This window comes from Dipodomys ordii, unplaced genomic scaffold (assembly GCF_000151885.1).
Source record: "Dipodomys ordii isolate 6190 unplaced genomic scaffold, Dord_2.0 Scaffold5, whole genome shotgun sequence".
In the NCBI taxonomy this organism is placed as follows: domain Eukaryota; kingdom Metazoa; phylum Chordata; class Mammalia; order Rodentia; family Heteromyidae; genus Dipodomys; species Dipodomys ordii.
In genome coordinates this window covers 27,204,402-27,222,366 of record NW_012267221.1, presented here as the reverse complement: position 1 = coordinate 27,222,366, position 17,965 = coordinate 27,204,402, and the positions used below count along the sequence as shown (strand labels likewise).

Below are 17,965 nucleotides of genomic sequence, written 5' to 3'. Positions count from 1 at the left end.
TCCACATTTCAATGGAGTACTTTTCAGTGTCTTATAATCACAACACATTACAATACAAAGATTTGCTTTAGGCCAGTGTATCACAAAGTGAATGCCAATGACCATTCTATTACAACTGCTTAGTGTTGAAAATTTTCAAACAAACACCCCAGGTTATTCTCATTGGCACTACAGCCTAAGAACCAAGGATTCAGGCAATGCAAACCCCATCATTTCAGGCTCAGTGTCTTTAGTAACCTTGGAACATGACACTTCAGTGGTGACATTTATCACCACCTAGTGGTGATATTTTATAAAATGGTTTCCTTTTGGTCCTAGCTAAATCACATAGAACAAAACTTAGAAAAGCTTTTAGAGAAATAGTTTGAAATTTTTATTAACTTTTTATCTAGGATGAGATGAAACCAATACATTTGACTGAAAATTTCTTTCTATTAGAGAATATAGTTTAGACTACAATGCTCTGAAGTAGCAAATCTGATAACTGTTTTTACATCTGATATCTAGCATACAAGACCTTTTACACCAGGCTTTATTTTAAATGTCATTTATTATTTTAATTATATACTTGAAAGGTTTATTGAATTATGCTATCATTCTAATCCTTAAAAATGAAGCATGTAATTGAAACCAATTATGCTGGCAATTTTAACAACTGACATGTTTTTATGCCTTAAGTTCCTACATCTGAGAAGTAAACATTTAAGTGACAAAATAAGCATCAAGTTACTTCTCAGGTTCTAGAACTTCCTTAAAGAAAAACATAACTTCCTGGTTTTTAAAACTGAAGATTTAGGGATCAATTATAAAAGACAGAAAAGGAAGTCAAAGGCTACATGATTGAGAGCGTAAAAAGACCAAGTCTGCCCCAAGGCCAAAAAAGCACTGTTTATGGAGTTATGTTCCTGGTAAAGAAAAAAATCAGCACTAAAAAAGCTAGGTGTTTCATAGGTAGAGCAATCATGTAAGTCTCTGCAGAATTTATAGTAAGGACTCAAAGAAGAAAATGTAATTGAGAAACCCTGCTGATCTCACAACCATCCATTGGGAAGATGATTGTTTTTGTTTTTAATCTAAATTTATTAAATTCACTGATTTCAATGTAACTATAAATATATAGCATAAAACATTTCTAGTGATAACTTTGGCTCTCTTCTTATACTCCCAGTTCATCTGCACATGTAGATAGAAGAGAAATTGTTATAATTTATTCAATCTGTGATGTAACTGATTGAATCAAGTACCTCTTTTCATTATGAAAGAGGTTGTCAATTACACAACCAATAACAGGACAGTTCTATTTATACAAGTACTAAAATGGGAAGAAATACGCATCTCAAAATCAATAAAATGCGTCAGCCAAATTCTGAACACTGTCTATTTTTTTTCACTCTCATTTCACATAAATAAGTCATGAATTAGTTAAGCACAAAAAAAACCTTTATTTTGTTATACATAACAACATATTACTCTGGGAAAACTTTATTTCTTCCACACAACACAACATATTGCTCTAAGAAACAACTATTATCATAGCTTTAGCATTAAGGTTTTGATTCAAAAATACATGTCAGCAATCCCTGATTCCGAGATAAAACAATGTTGTGTAGACTACCAAATATATGGAAAAAAAAAAAGCTGTCAACTGTCCACAGGGAGTGAGTCCAGTCACATTTTCAGTCAGTCAGCTGAGGGTTATGTCATTATTTAGTCTTTGTTCTGTAGAAAGAACACAATACAATATGAAAATCATCATCTGAAATTAAATAGCTCTTGTATAGTATGCCTAAAATACTAGAAATTGTTCTTTTATTTCAATATAACTAATCTGTTTAATTACAGGCATTCCCAAATAAAGAAAACCACACTTACTCAGAAGGATGATGTAAGCAGGTACTGAATTTCTAGAGGGAAAATGCTGTGAATTAATATAAAAAATCAGATGCCCTAAAATACTAAAATTCCCATTTTCCTCAAATAGAAATATACTATGCACATAGTATAGATGTTAAATATTTTCAACATTACATTCTGCAGCCAGCTTTTTCTTCTGTTTCTGAGGTGTGGCTTATTTAATCCCAGGCTTATTCCTTAGAAACAAAATGAACTAGCATTCATGAGTTATTTGTGTTCTCTTGACGCTGATGACGTAAGTTCATCTCCCACACCAGAGAGTTACAATCACATAAAATCTGGGAAAGCCTATCATATTTTCGTATTGAATCCTAAAACAAAATTATTTTATGTATTGAAACAAGGTATCATTTGCCCAGATTGCCCTTGCGCTCCTAGGTCAAGCTTCCTTCCTGTCTCAGCCTCCCAAGTAGCTACTACTAGAATAGAGGCGCCAGGCCAGGCCAAGCCAAAATGTTTGTTTAATGCACAAGAAGAAAGAAAATACCTATTACAGGGATAATAAGATTTACATTTAAAGACCAGTCATGTATATCCTTTAATGTGGGAAACTGGATAGACTCATATTACTTTTCAAGGTAATGAGATAGTATTAGAAAGCTTAGTTCTCAACAAATAAGATGGCCATCAAGGTAGTTTTGTTCCATTACACTTTTAGTTTCTGATCCCTTGTATGTAATTATTTTGGAAAAGATGGTATCTCAAAGATTTCACTGAATGTATTTTAACTCACAAAGCCTTTTCTTTCATTTTACAAGGTATTTTGCTGTCTTATCAACTCTCAAGAACCATGGTGGAGAAAAACACATAAATAACAAGGCCTCAGAAAGGTGAAGAGACCTGCCCAATTATAACAAGTATCAGTGCTGGAATTCTAACTATATGTCAATATATGATCTAACTATATGGCAATTCAACCATAAAAATAATTTCTTCATTTTTCCATATTAGGTAGGATTATTGTCCTTTTTAAGGACAAAGCTACATTGAACAAAAGCAATCATCAACTGTTAACTGTACTGAAATATTTACAGACAGGAATTAAACACAACATTAATATTTTCATTTGGGTTTTTTGTGTGTTTTTTGGCAGTACAGTGTTTGAACTCAGAGCCTCATGCTTGCAAGGCAGGCAGGCACTCTACCACTTGGGCCACTCTACATTTTAGAGGATAATTTGTCAAAATCAAATTCAGTTTTTGTCATTTTATACATAAACAAGAAAAACTGCTTGCTAATTCTCTCTCATTGCCAATTTAATATTTCTAAGGTTAAGTTGCAAACACTGTAGGATGAAATGACATTGGATCTTGTCATTAAAACACTTTAAAAGTAGGATTATTCATAATGGGCCCATCAGGTATTCTGCATTGCTGCCTGCATTTCTTCTATGAAGGAAGAACTAGCCACTGATTTGCTCATTAGCAATGAGCCTGAGGGGATGTATCCTCAGATTTGCTTCTTTACATCATTGGTCAGATGACAACATTCAGGGAGAAGAGAAAGGGACCTTCATTTGACCTTCAGACGACTTGAATGATTTATGTGTACAGGGGAAAGAAGAAATCCAGCTTCCTCTGAAACTCAGAATTCATTTAGAGACCTGAAAAGTCTAACTTTAAAGAATGTTCACCCAAACCTCAGAGATCTAATCTGTCATAGAAAAAGAATGAAGTTTGATTCTTGAAGACTAAAGTAGGGTTTGTTTTTTTGTTTTTGTTTTTTTAGCAATGATCAGGGTTTTAAAAAAGCACATATATACACACAAAAATATTTTCTGAACATATACTTTTAATGTACAAAGTCATAAATCCAGAAAACACCAATATTTAGGCGCAAAAAGCCCAAGAAACATGTATAATTGATACTGTTTTTTTGATACTTTATTAATAAGAAATCAAAACATTCTTTATAAAAACTTTAAAAAGTTACCTCAGTTCATAACACAACACACCAACTCTTCCAGCTAAAAATCTTTACAAGTATTTCAATGTTAATGTATACATAAGCACACAGTAAAAAATCCAATTCTTAGTAACTAAAATATTCACAGGATAAAAAATAATTTTCTAAGTTATAATGGAAGTAAAAAATATTCCTCCAGTATATGTCAAAAACATTTTTAAAAGTTGGAATTGTTTAAGTTTAAAAAACATATTGTAAAAAAAACAAACAAACAAACCTATCCTGTCTTTCTCAGTAAAATATTAAGTGCCTTTAACTAGTTTCAAAATCTTAAAAAAAAGTCTATAATTAGGTACAATTACATATATTCCCCTTGCTAGTTGGCTGGTATGTTTTAAAGTTCCAATTAAGCTCTTACCTCAAGAATCAGTAAGTTCGTTGCCGTTTGTTAGACTCTTCTCTTGGGGAATCTGCCAGCATAACTTTTAGTCTGACCCCATTCAGGATCTTGCCATGCAAAGTAGCAATGGCATCATTAGCGCTTAGTCTGTCAGCATACTTGGCATACCCCACATTTTTTCCTGATACAAGGTAAACTTCAATCAGGTTACCAAAACGACTGAAATAAAGTAAAAACATTAGCTGAAACAGATAAATACTGCTGCTCAGTTCTAAAACATGGGGCTCACTCAACATTTTCATCCTTCTTTTTGTATCTAACATCCACTTCATGTCAATCTTACCCTGTGAACACCTGCCAACAGTGCCCACTCCTCTTTGTTCTTGCTCAGGTCTCTTTCCTCATTCAGATGCCATTATCTTTTCTATCTCCTTGCTTCCTGGCTTGCTCCTCTATAATCCATTTTGTACTCTGACTTCTGAATGATCTTTCCAAAGAAAAATGTGATCATTCACTCCCTAACAATCCCTTTAGCCATTCCCTGATGCCTCCAAGATAAGAACAAATTTCTTAAATAGTTTTTAGGCATGGCCTTTGGCCTCTTTAACCGTCATATTCTCTCATAAAGGAAATCATCATAATTAGAAAAAAATCATTCAAATAAAGGGTCTTTAAAATAATGGAACAAATCATCTCTACCTTATAGGTGTTAGATACAGGCAGTTTTCAAGACTGGGAGAATGCTGAATTTACTTGTTAAAATAAATTATAGTTAAAAAGAAAAGAATGGAATCTTCTAGAACTTAAATCTTACCAGAATATATCCTCTAGTACATCTAAAGGTAAAGGATGAGGATTAAACACGATAAAAAGTCTTTCTTTCACAGGAGTTTCAGGAGGAGCTTTTTTTTTGCATGATGGGAGGATAACATCTGTTTGGATTTGAGGTAACTGCGATCCAGAACTTCCCCCAAATTGCTGTCCAAGAGTTAGGAGCAAAGGGAGAAAAATAAAAGAAAAAGAATTGCACTTCAGGGATTTTTTTTTTAATTTCAATAAATATTATTTTATATGATCACATGCACACAGGCATTGCACCTTGTGTTTACTTCAGGGATTTTGTTTTTTTAATCTATTGTATGTATTTTTATTTTATTTTGCTAGTCCTGGGGTTTGAACTCAGGGCCTGGGCACTGTCCCTGAGCTTTTGCTCAAGGCTGGTGCTCTACCCCTTGAGCCACAGTGCCACTTCTAGCTTTTTCTGTGTATGTGGTGCTGAGGATTCAAACCCAGGACTTCATGCATGCTAGGCAAGCACTCCACCCCTGAGCCACCTTCCCAGCCCCTACTTCAGGGATTTCTAAAAAGAGCTCCAGACACTTGTGTCATGTCATCTATGTGATCTTCTACTATAGCTCTGGACATTTTCTTACTTATGTAATAGACACAGGTTATGTTTATACTGTCTTCATAGTATCATAGAGGTTAAATTCTTACCTACTTACCAGTAATTGCTGCTGACTTGGGTTATTCCAGACCATGGACGCAAGCTGTGAAGCTACCATCTGTGATGCCATTTTTCTAAGGAGACTGGAGACAATAACTGATAATTTAGAAATAGTTTCTGAGGAGTAACTTGTTTTGTGTAACTTCCTCAACCTGAGAAGTCAACTATTTTCTATATCTATCTGTCCAGTCACCATCATGAACACTCGAAGCTTGCTTAGACACTCCTGGAGTGGTACTTACTCTGTTGCATTACTCCCATCATCAATGAAGTTAACACCCAACCGGTTTCCAGGGGGGTACTGAAATCCATGCAACTTGTACTTTGCATATATAGCTGATGCTACATTAAAATACTGAACCACTCCATGACCTAAAATAGAGAAAATGCAGAAAAGAAGAAAGCATATTAATCCCTAACACTTATGTTATACTATATTTCAAAGGTGAAACAATACAGAACCCTCATTATGACACAACTAAAAAAATGCATCAGGCACAACTCAAATGCATCAGAAAACAACATTCTGCTAAATATGTGTCATGCTGAATTTTTAAAAAGTAAAACAAAGATCAAATTTTGGTTAAAAATGGACACATAATAGCTTTTAAGAACAATGGAATATCTGTATATGTTCTGTCTAATTACTTTTAGAATAGTGACTTAAAAAAATAGAAGTTTCACCCTGTAGCCCTGGCTGCCAGCTGGCCTCAAAATCAGCCTAAGTGCAAAGATCACAGACATTCAGGAGATTTCAGCTATAGGAACAGATTTCAGGAGAGAGGTGCTAAAGGGAAGGAGAGCCCAGGAGTTGGTGCACAATCAAAAGGTCCTTATGACACATTCATAATATAATCTACTCTTGGGAAAAACACTGACTACATAAATTCATTAAAATGGGATTCTAGTTATATGATGAAAGGTGATACAATGATTTTTTCTTTTTGGTTGGTCATGAGGCTTGAACTCAAGGCCTGAGTGCTGTCCCTGAACTTTTATGCTCAAGGCTAGCACTTTACCACTTTGAACCACAGCTCCACTTCTGGTTTTTGAGTGGTTAATTGGTTTAAGTGTCTCACTGAGACTTTGTCAGGGCTGGTTTTGAACTGCAATCCTCAGATCTCAGCCTTCTCAGTGGCTAGAATTACAGGAGTGATCCATCGGCATCCAACTCTAATGACATACATTATTCAGATACCCAACCAGGGAAATAATATAACAAGTAGAAGAACAAATATATTTCAACATACTAGGTAACTACCTAACTAAAAAAGATTGGGTTCTGTTTGGAAATGGTCTCAAGAAGGTTCAGGCAGAAAGTTGTACTACAAGATTAATGTGGGGTAAGGTACAGTGAGGATGTGGGGGTATCTGTGAAAGATGAGGGACTTCAGGTCTGTCTGTCTACAAGCCAAGATTCATTTTTCACTGTAAAAGGATGAAACCAGGTCTACCTATAGCATTGGAAGCATGACTTCTTTACACCAATCCTCATTTCTAACTCTGTAGAAGCTAAAGAAACAAGTAAAATTTAGATTTACTGGGTGGCCATTACAGGCCAGGTCTCCAATTAGGTATTTTACAATCAGGTATGTTTCTTGTAAAGAAGGGATTAATAATTCCACTTTTTTTTCATGAACATTTTATTAGTATATATTTTTTATTGTAAAGATAATGTACAGAGGAGTTACAGTTACATGAGTAATAAGTACATTTCCAATGGAGCATTGTTACCTCCTCCTTTGTTTTTCCCCTACCATCCCTTCCTTTCCCACCTCCCCAACTCCTCCCTCTCTCCCTGTCCTCCCACCAACAAGTTGTAAAGTTTGTTTTCAACAGTGTCTTGTATATCTCATTCTTAAAATGGGTCAACCTGTTTCCTTATTTCAGCATTTTGTTATTTCCCTTCCCCTCCCCAAATTAGAAAAATGTATATACAAGACCACTTTTTTATATTTTAGAAATAAGTATTGCTATGTAGCACCGGCTTCAGAGCTGGGTTATTAATCCCATTTTACAGATAAACAAGAGGCTATAGAGAGTGAGCAATTTGCCAATATCTGTTGAGATTTGCACCCAAGACTGATGTCAAAGGAATATCAAACTTTTTCCATTGTATCATGCCTTCACTATTATTAGAAAGCACTAATAAAAAAATCCAAAGCTCAATATGCACATAAGCAATTAACTAGTTAACAAGTCCAAGTGGCAGATATGAGAACTTTGTTTTGAGAATTAGAAGGACAGATGGAAGCAGGGCATGTGGATGTTTGAAATGAAGGGGAAAAGTCATTTTTCATGACAAAGTCAAGAAAGGATAGAAAAGAGTGAGGCGAAAACTGAGAATTCTATAATTCTGCTTACCATTATGAGATGCTGTTGTTATACAACAGAAATAGAAAATTTTCTATTTTGCTAGGTGTTGGTGGCTCATGCCTATAATCCTAGCTGCACAGGAGGCTGAGACCTAAGGACTATGATTTAAAGCCAGCCTAGGCAAGAAGCCTGTGAGAGTCTTATATCCAATTATCCACCCAAAAAATAGAAATGGAACTGTAACTCAAAGTGGTAGAGCATAAGCCTTGAGCAAAAAAACCTCAGAAATAGTGCCCAGGCCCTAAGTTCAAGCCCCATGACTGACATAAATAATAAATTAATTAATCAACTAATAAAATTACCTATTTTGTGGGAGCTAATTTTTTTTTAAAACCAGGTGCTGGTGGTTTCTGCCTGTAAATCCTAGCTACTCAAGAGGCTGAGATGTAAGGCTCATGGTTCAAAGCCAGATTGAACAAGTAAGTTCGTGAGACTCTTATCTCCAATAAATTAAAAAACAACAACAACCAAAAAAAAAACCCCAAAATGGAGCTATGGCTTAAGTGATAGAGCACTAGCCTTGAACAAAAACATCAGGAACAGCACCAAAGCCCTGAGTTCAAGCTCCAGGACTGGCACAAAACAAACAAAAAATTTTTAAGTGACTAACTTTCTGTAAAGGAGATACATACTCCCAAGGATTTACTAAGGTAGCATTGAATTTTAAAACATAAATTAGAAAAAAGGAAACTAAAGTCCTTTCACACAAACAGTATCTGACATAAAAAGTACTGGAAAGAGCCATTTTATCACAACAGAGTATAAATAAAAATAACTTGGACATTGTTTTACCGTAACTTGAATAAGGATCTCGCTGAACTTCACAGTATTCTAGTCCTGGTATAATATCGAAAATGCTGAAAAGCTGCTCTTCTGTGAAGGGAACTCTTGATACAACTGACAGGCGTTTGGAGATAGCTTCCTGGCCTCTGTTGTCATTCTTATCAAAACTTGAAAATTCAGATTGTTGTTCTTCAACAATAGAAGAAAAAACAAATCTTTATATTTCTATATATTCAAAATGTCATGCAACATTTATGTACCAGAAACTAGCCCACTGTACTGAGCAAAGGCACTGTTGTCTGTAGTAAGCTTTTAGACCAATGAAAAGAAAACAGACTACTTTCCTCATTCCCCTACCTTTACTGAATAATACAAGCAGGTGTGTACAACTTAATTTTACAGAAGTAAGATTAGTAAGTAAAATAGAAACACATGGAACATATTTCACTGGAAAATTTATGGCCATAACATCCAGTCTTTATTTCCATCATCCATTTTCCCTGTTGTCTAGTTTCCCCTTTTGTCTTTCTTCCTCTTTCTGAAGCTCTACAGTGACAATACATACATACATGCACACAGATATATCTATATATAATTATTATTTTATGTATTAGGGATATTATACTGGAGTTGGAACTCAGGACTTTGTATTTGCTAGTCAAATGCTCTCTCAGTACCTAGCCATTTTATTTTATTTTGTTCAGAAACAGTTTTACATTTATGCCTGGACTGGCTTGGATCATAATCTTTCTATTTATGCTTCCTATGGAGGTAGGATGACAATATAGGCTACCATGTTCAGTTACTGTTTGGAGAGGGGTTTTAGGAACATTTTGCTTGGGCTGGCCTGAGTAGCCAAAATGACAGGCATTGAGTGACTGAGCAGCAGTAGTTTGGGGACAAAATTTCATATGGAACAGATATCTTCTATATGTTTTGGTCATCTGCAAGAAAGTAGAAGTTCACCCAAAACAGTGGCAATGACACAACTTACTAGGCAGATGATATCCAATCAACTGGAAAAGACTATAGTTGGAAATAAGCTCAAATAATTTTAACTATTAAGACATTAAAAGTCATGATCAACTTTTACTGTTAAAGATGAAAGAGCAGTTAAAAAAACTCAAATTAAATAACCCATACTACATAAACTACTACAGGAAGTCAGTTCACTTACCAAATGGAAATGTACTTAGCCTTGGTTCATGCCCCAAAGCCTCCTGTCTCATACTACTATAATAATCTTGTTCTGAGGATTCAGATGTTTTATTTTTAGGTTCAGCCAAGATTGCCCTAAAACCTAAAAGAGAAGTCATAGATATCAAGCACAGCAAATTTCTGGTCGTTAGTGCTTTATAAAGGCAAAATCTCTACAACAGACATCTTTACCAGACCTTCTTCTTTTTCTTCTGAAATACAGCAAACAGTAAACAAGAAACAGCAAGAATCCCAAACTGTGGTCAATGTAGATATGAATGAACATTCATTTACCTGGGCTCAACATTATATAACCCTATTAGGAACACTCAATTTAACCTGTCACCAAGATGCTACCTTTGAAATATTCCTAGATTATGTTCCCTTTCCCTCTGATTCCTCTGCCTTTTTTTGCTGGTACTAGAGCTTGAACACAGGTCCTTATGCTTATTTGGTAGGTATTCTATCACTGAGCCCCTGAGCTGTACCTAGTCCTTTTCTGCACTTTTTTTTTCTTTTTTCTTCAAGATAGTCTTGTTTTCTGCCTGAACCTGAATGCATTATTTAGGTTTCCTATTGTAGCTGGGATGACAGGCACATGCCTGTGTCTAGCTTCTTCCACTGAGAGTCTCTGGACTTTTCTGCTTGGCTGGTCTGGAACTTTACCAATCCTCATAATCTTAGTTTCCCACATAACTTGGGATGACAGGTACTACTACTACTATACCCAGTGATTGGTTGAAAGGGAGTCTTGCAAACGTTTCTGCTTGGGCTCCCCTTGAATCTTGTTCCTCCTTATCTCAGCCTCCAAGGTAACTTAAGATTAAAGTGTGAGCCAACATGGGCACATTGTTATGGCTCTGTAATTTAGATTCTCTTCAATCAACTATAACAGTTGGTAACTATGTTGTTTCTTATCAAAGATTCTTAACTGGGAGTTTAGTAACAAGCTTCAAGATGAAGAGAGGTTCCACCAACCCCTGTAATTTTGAATACAATGCTTATACATATATGTGTTCAAGGCCACAGCTTTTACAATTATATTCAGTGGCTTCCATCGTCATGATATGACTTCAAAGAGAACAAAACCACCAAGTTTTAATTCCTTCTCTGGAAATCTATACTTAAAACTGTCATTGTATCAGCTGTTCTAAAACCTTTATTTTTAAGCAATCAACAACAGAATCCTAATGTACACTGAGCTTGAATCCATCATAACCTGTTACATAGTCCCAAAGCACCTACTTAATTTTGTCTAGTAATTTCTCAGTAGAACATTGTGCCTTCATAGTTGCCTTCATGTATCAATTGAGACATGTTTATTTCTAGCTTTGTGCTTTTGCTAACACTTTTCCTGTCTACTCCATGCCAAATGCAAGGCCTGTCCCCTTTGGATATGCTCCCATGCTCATTTCGTATGCTTCTTCACCACTGATATACTGCATCACATGCTTCTGAACCAGTTTGTTTCAACTGGTGAATTCTCATTGAGCTCACTATAAATAGCAGTTACTTTGTCAGAGCTCTCTCTCTCTCTCTCTTTTTTTTTTTTTAAGATAGTGTTGCTATGTAGGTCAGGTTGCCTTTGAACTCATGATCCTCCTTGTTCAGTCTCCCAAGTGCTGGGATTATAGACATTACTGCTGCTCCTGGCAAAAGTCAGTAAGTCAGTAATGTTGGTTTTTGTTTTCCCGATAGTACTCTCTAGCACTGAGAACTCAAGATTTCATGCATAGAGATTTCAGTAGAGTCATGAGACTGCCCTACTACTGAGTAATTGTCACCAGCCCAAGATTTCAATAAATCTCTATTGTACTAGGGTGTGGGGACAAGACAGATAAAACATATTCTTTGCTTTCAAAGAATGTTTTAAAAATTAATTATTCTGTTTTTGCCTATTAGATTTTACATACCCGGTATAGCTATAAACACCTTTAATGTCAGGATGCCATTTTTGCCATATTTTTCATTTTCATCATCCCTCTAATTCTATCATGGGTATTTAATTAAGGCTAGCTAGAGGAATTTAGGAGCTAAGAAGCAAACTTTATCGTGGAACTTAGAAGTATCTAAAAATTCTACAGTATTCAAATCCACATTCTTACTTCGATCACAGTTTTCTATTGCTTGTGCAGCTTGTGATGGTTTTAAATATCTTACGTAGCCCAAACCTTTACTTTCTCCAGTGACTTTGTTCTTAATGATGCTGCAATACTCAATATCGCCATACACCTGTAGGAGTTAAAAGTGATTTAAGTGACTCAAAATGAATAGTTAAATAGACCATTTCAGAGCTTAAATTGTGTATTTATCAGTGCTTCTCACATGCCAACTGAAGAAGTTGTTCAAGGATACATATTTTATACTGTTTGTTTCACCATTACGGTGGCTGGCCTAATGAAGTCACTTGCCTTAATCACAGAAGATTTAAATCTTGTAGAGAAAGAACTTATACATGGTCTAGACAGCTACAAAGTCTCAGTCAGTAGTGACAAAGGGCAGGGAGTCTGGAATCAGACTTTCCAGATTCAAATTCTGACTCAGCCACTTATCAATTAGGCCATTTACTTACCCTCTCTGTGCATGTTTTCTCTTAGATGGGTGAATATCAGTATTTTTCTGATTATGTTGTTCTCACTTAAGTGACCTATGGTAAGTGTTTATATGTAGCCTAGGATATACTAAAACACTCAATAATCATCAGCTATAATTGCTTATCTTCTATTGCAAGGAGCATAAGTAATTGGATAGCCTTTTGAAGAATAGCTCAAAGCATACCTCCAAAAGTTCACTCACAATGTTAATACTGAGAAATTTGCAGTAATGTTTATTTGTTAATGTTAGAAGAAATCTGAGACATTTATTATTGGTATGTACTATTTATTCTACAAAATTCTCAGTAACTACCCATCACCTAAATTACTACACATTCAGATAAAATGTGTTACTTATTCACTCAAAAAGATTAAAATGTTACAAACACGTAAGATTATTTTTTTTCTTCCTATTGGATCAAGAATGGGATATAAGGTTTTAGCATTTGGTATTTCAAAGCATTTTTGAACTTGCAGAGTGGAATACAGGGTATTTAGAAATTACTCTTTTCTGACTGTTTCTTTTTGTCCTCCTAGTACATAGACTTTGGAAGATAAGCAGATTTTTTTTTTTTTAAAGGGAACCTTGTAACTCAAAACAATCCACACATTGCGTTAAAATAATTCTGTGAAAGTTTACCGCTGCAAAAAATTAAAATTATCTTTAAATTTACTATGATCTATATAATTCAGACATATAATTTTTTTCCTCAAACAAAACTACTTCAGAGACCCAACTGTAGGATTAAAACCTCAACGAATAAGCTTTTCTCTGTGTAAAAAGTCAGCATGACCCAAGTCCACAGTAAATAGCAGATCAACCAACTCACACCCTCAGGCTAGCATCACCCCCACAAGAGAGGCAAAAAAGCTGAATGGTAAGAAAGTGCTTTGAAATTTTAAAGAATAAGAACAGGCTCAGGTCTGACAGCAGTTTAAGTCTTGGCTCTACTCCCTACTAGTTGTGTAAGTTTACTTAAAATTCTCTGGATTTTGCACTTTGTTTTTTTGAATGTATATACTACTTTTTCAATTTTTAGTAACGGTGCAATGTTGAAGGACTGAATGACAACAGATGTTAGCTGATTGGAAAACATAAGAACCTTAAATTTTTCTCGCAGGTCTTCCTCTGTATAGGACTTTGGTATCATAACAAAGATTCTTGTAAGTTCTTCATCTTCAACATCTCGATGACTTCCAGATGATCGCGATTGAGCAATAAAAACCTAAGAAACAGTGTTGTGAGTATGACTAAAGTATGTTATCTACATGTATAAACTTGTCATAACATATTCTTTTATATAACAAATAAATAAAAAGCCAGGCACAGCCATTGACTCATGCCTGTATTCCTAGCTACTCAGGAGGCTAAGACACGGAAGATCACAATTCTAAGCAAGCCTAGGAAAAAGTTTTCTACACTTCATCTTTAATTCATCAGTAAAATGCCAGATTCAACTGATAGAACACAAGCATGATAAAGAAAGCTGGGCCCTGAGTTCAAGTCCTGAGACTGACAAGAAAATAGAGGAACAAATTAATAAAATGACTTCAAAAGCAACAAAAAGAAAACTTAATAAACATATACAACCCTCAAAATAATACCTATTGTTTTCCTTTTCTTAAGATATACTAATATATCACAATGTGTCTGCAAGTCTTGTTAAATGAAAGTGCTTGAAATGGGGGGGTCTTATAATTTTTTGTAATCTTTATTACAGTCATTATCAATCTTTTCATGATCAATTTCAGGAAAAGGTAATATAATCATATTCTGGTTTATCTTAGTGATTACTCAAATGATTTCCTATGAGCAGTGAAATGCACAAGAGGTTCTATTATTCAACTACTACCAATTTAGATCTACTGAAACATTATTAATAATATTAGAGTGCTATGGATATAATCTGCTTTGTACTGCTTTAATTTCTCAATTTGTCTTGGTATTAAATTATTCCAGAAAGATGTTAAAAATCTATGACTGAGATTTTAGGCTTGTTTGTACAACTAAAAGCCTAGCTTTAAGGGCTAGTTTTACTCTGTGTGTGTGTATATGTGAGTGCACGTACTCACTGGTCCTGAGGCTGAGCTGGATCCTGGTCCTTGTCAGGGCCTGGGTGCTGTCCCTGAGCGTTTTTGCTCAAGGCTAGCTCTCCACTGCTTGAGCAATAGCTCTGCTTTTGGCTTTTTTTTTTTTCCTGCCAGGTTGGCTTCAAACCATGATCCTCAGATCTCAAGTCTCCTGAGTAGCTAGGAATACAGGCATGGGGCATGGATGCCTGGCTTTAGTTTTACTTTTTAAGAACATTTAGTGGTATTAATTACCATGCAAACAAAAGCCCTTGATGGTTTGTCTATATGTATGTGTTGTGTTTCCTTTAAAGGGGGGCCGTATATCACTCAAGTATGAGAAAACCTAGACTCTGGAATACCAGAATAGGAGGCAATAGCCTGGCCAGGACAATGAATTTTAAAAGGCAGGCAATTTTATAAGTGTTGAAGAACAAGGGATTGCATTGGTGGCTCACATGTATAATCATAGCTTCTTGGGAAGCTAAAATCGGGAGGGATGCAGTTTAAGGTCAACAAGAGCAGAAAAGTTTGTACTATCCCATCTGAAATCACAGCTGGCACAGTGGTACACACTTGTCATCTCAAACTACATGGCAGGCCAGCCTAGGCAGAAAATGTCCACAAGATTGCATCTCAATGGATCAATGGAGTGAAGTTAGACTTGGTGGCAGGCATCTGTGACCCTAGCAACTATAGAAAGCCTCAAGTAGACAGAGTATAGTCCAGGCACATCATACTGGCAGGAAGTGAGACCCTAGCCCTACCTAAAAATAAACTATGAAAAACAGGACTGGAAGCATGGGTTAGTGGGAGTGCCAACCTACCAAGTGTGAGGCCCTGAGTTCAACTCCCCAATACTACCAGAAAGAAAAGAAAAGACAGACAGACAGAGAGAGAAACAGGCAGAGAGAGAGACAGGCAGAGAGAGAGAGAGAGAGAGAGACAGAAAGAAAGAAAGAAAGAAAGAGAGAGAGAGAGAGAGGGGCAGGGGGAGGAAGGAAGGAAGGAAGGAAGGAAGGAAGGAAGGAAAGAAGGAAAGAAGGAAGGCAGGCAGGCAGGAAAGAAAGAAGGAAGGAAGGAGGAAAGAAAACGTTGAAGAAAGAGAACATTAGAGCTATGGAAAAATTAGTTCTACACTACATAGATGTGGGATCCTGCTAATAGAAGGGAAAATATTTCCAGTTAGTCCATCAGTAAGCTACACTATGTCAAGCACTATCAGAGGCATTAACAACAGAATACCAAGTAATACAGAATTGGCCCATCAGAATGTTAGTCTAGTGGCTGTATCAGTAAGGAGTGATGATCAATAGGAAATAAAAAAATGGAAGCTCTAATAACATTCAAAGACAGTAGAGACAAAAGGAGTCTCCAATAAAGGGCAGTACTCACGTTGAACACATACACAGCCTTTTTCCCCTCTCTATTTGGCAATACTGAGGATTGAACTCAAGGCCTTCTGTTTGTTAGGCTGGTTCTCTATCACTTGAGCCATGCCTACAGCCTTACATGAATAACCTTCTAATCGAAGATTTTTCATCACATAGTTTAATGTCATGAACGATGCGCACTCATAGGTTCTTGTAGGCTGGGAATGTGGTTTCACGGTAGAGTGCTTGCCTAACATGTAGGAAGCCCTGGGTTTGATTCCTCAGTACCACGTGAACACTAAACAAGCCAGAAGTGGTGCTATGGCTCAAGTAGTAGAGCGCTAGCCTTGAGCCACAGAGAGGCTCAGGGACAGAGCTCAGGCTCTGAGTTCAAACCCCAGGACAAGCAAGCAAACAAAAAGTCATTCCGGTAAAACTACAACCAGGATTTCCCCCTAATTTTGAAGCCTATATGCTTTAACTGAATGTAGTATAGCTAGATACAGAATAACTTTTACTTAGCCAATCTTCTGGCTGTAGGCCTGATAACTGCAGTATTTTTTTTTAATCTTGCAAATCCTTTGGAACTTTGCAAACAAAAAATACAAGAGGAAAACTGAACCTAAATTAAGTGACTTTTGATTAGAAGTGCGAAACAAATGAAAGAGAGACATAGTAGCTATGCCAGTGGAGGACCCCACAAACGGTAGGTCGTTGCTGGAGAAGGAGCCTCAACTGTCTGGCCAGGTACACAGAGAGACTGAGTGGGCAAAGATACGAAAACCTGAATTAGAACCTTTGCCTCTCGATGGGAGACAAGCAATTTCTCTGTGGCTGAGAGGGTTCGTCCCAGTGCTGGCCTCTGGAAGTGGGATCTTATCCTGGATGCCCCGGCCATCCGCGCAGGTGCTGCTAGCTTAGTTCCTAGCGCCCAGCGTCCCAAGCAGCCCCCGAAGGCACCCCGACCCCACGAGCCACGCTGCCCTCCGCACCCCGGCCACCCGCACCTTGATGGGCTTGGTGTCGTTGGGGCCCAGGCACTGCCCGTGCATCTCCTCCATGGCCTTGCAGGCCTGCGAGCTGCGGGCGAACTTGACGAAGGCGATGCCCTTGGACTCCTTGGTGTGCTTGTCGCGCACCACCCAGATGTCCTGGATGTCCCCGAAGGGCGCGAAGCTCTCGCGGATCACCGACTCCGGCGTGTACTTGCTGATCACCAGGAAGATGCGGCTGTTGGGCGGCTCGTCCAGGCTGTCTACGCCCGGGCGGAAGCCGCCTCCGCTGGCAGAGCTGCCGGCTTCGTCCATGACGCCCCGCCTCGCGCGGCAAGCCGGGCCCCGGCCGCACTCGGTCCCGCAGGCCTCCACCGAGCCCGCGCCCACTTCCGCGGCCCACGGCCCGCCCGCTCTCCGCTCCGCTTCCGGAATACCCAGGAGTCTCGCGTCCGGCGCGGTCCCCCACGCACCAGGCGCTGGCTTCCGGGAGCTGTCTGCAGCGCCCCCTGGCGCCACGGAGGACTCAGGCCGAATCCAGGCTGCCCCCATCCGCGGAAACCAGGTCCAGCTGGTCCCCTGCAGCCAGAACAGCTCCAAGATTCTTCTCTCAAACGTGCCCTTGTTAAAGATACTCACAAGGCTCGATAGGAAACGTACTCATTACCTTACTCATGTAGCTGTCACCCTTCTGTACAGTATCTTTACAATACAACATATATATTAAAAATAGAAGATATTCATAACACGTATTAGAGATGGTCGACTTTATTCAAAGAGGGCTGTGGTGGTGGTAGGTTAGAGGATCGCTGCAAAGGGATCTTGCAGTAAGAGACTGGACTTGATTCCAACTT

The 17,965-nt window shown here is 37.6% G+C and overlaps 1 protein-coding gene across 3 annotated transcripts; it reads right to left on the bottom strand.

Annotated features, from left to right (window-relative positions):
* Positions 1 to 1,418: 1,418 nt before the first annotated feature.
* On the bottom strand, positions 1,419 to 17,514 carry Rbm45 (RNA binding motif protein 45). 3 transcript variants are annotated; one of them, XR_001175600.1, is made up of 11 exons: positions 17,127 to 17,514; positions 13,780 to 13,902; positions 12,188 to 12,314; positions 10,063 to 10,185; positions 8,895 to 9,074; positions 5,969 to 6,098; positions 5,725 to 5,809; positions 5,034 to 5,197; positions 4,238 to 4,438; positions 1,873 to 1,918; positions 1,419 to 1,719 (listed from the first exon to the last, which is right to left on the bottom strand). XR_001175600.1 is itself a non-coding variant. In XM_013030245.1 (11 exons), exons 1-9 carry the CDS (start codon positions 17,424 to 17,426, stop codon positions 4,246 to 4,248), a joined length of 1,425 nt encoding a protein of 474 aa, XP_012885699.1. In that variant the 5' UTR covers positions 17,427 to 17,514; the 3' UTR covers positions 1,419 to 1,719; positions 1,873 to 1,904; positions 4,238 to 4,245. The 3 variants fall into 3 exon arrangements, 2 of the variants coding, with proteins under 2 accessions (XP_012885699.1, XP_012885692.1); XM_013030245.1 differs by having other exon boundaries at positions 1,873 to 1,904; XM_013030238.1 differs by lacking the exon at positions 1,873 to 1,918.
* Positions 17,515 to 17,965: the final 451 nt, after the last annotated feature.

What these genes read in the sequence shown, in the direction of transcription:
- Rbm45 (XM_013030245.1), bottom strand. Translation starts at nt 17,426, where the DNA reads ATGGACGAAGCCGGCAGCTCTGCCAGCGGAGGCGGCTTCCGCCCGGGC. An exon ending in AGATCCTTATTCAAGTTACG is followed by an intron (nt 6,099 to 8,894) that starts GTAAAACAATGT and finishes TCTCTATTTTAG; the next exon opens with GTCATGGAGTGGTTCAGTAT. An exon ending in CAAGTCAGCAGCAATTACTG is followed by an intron (nt 5,198 to 5,724) that starts GTAAGTAGGTAA and finishes ACTCTTGGACAG; the next exon opens with CAATTTGGGGGAAGTTCTGG.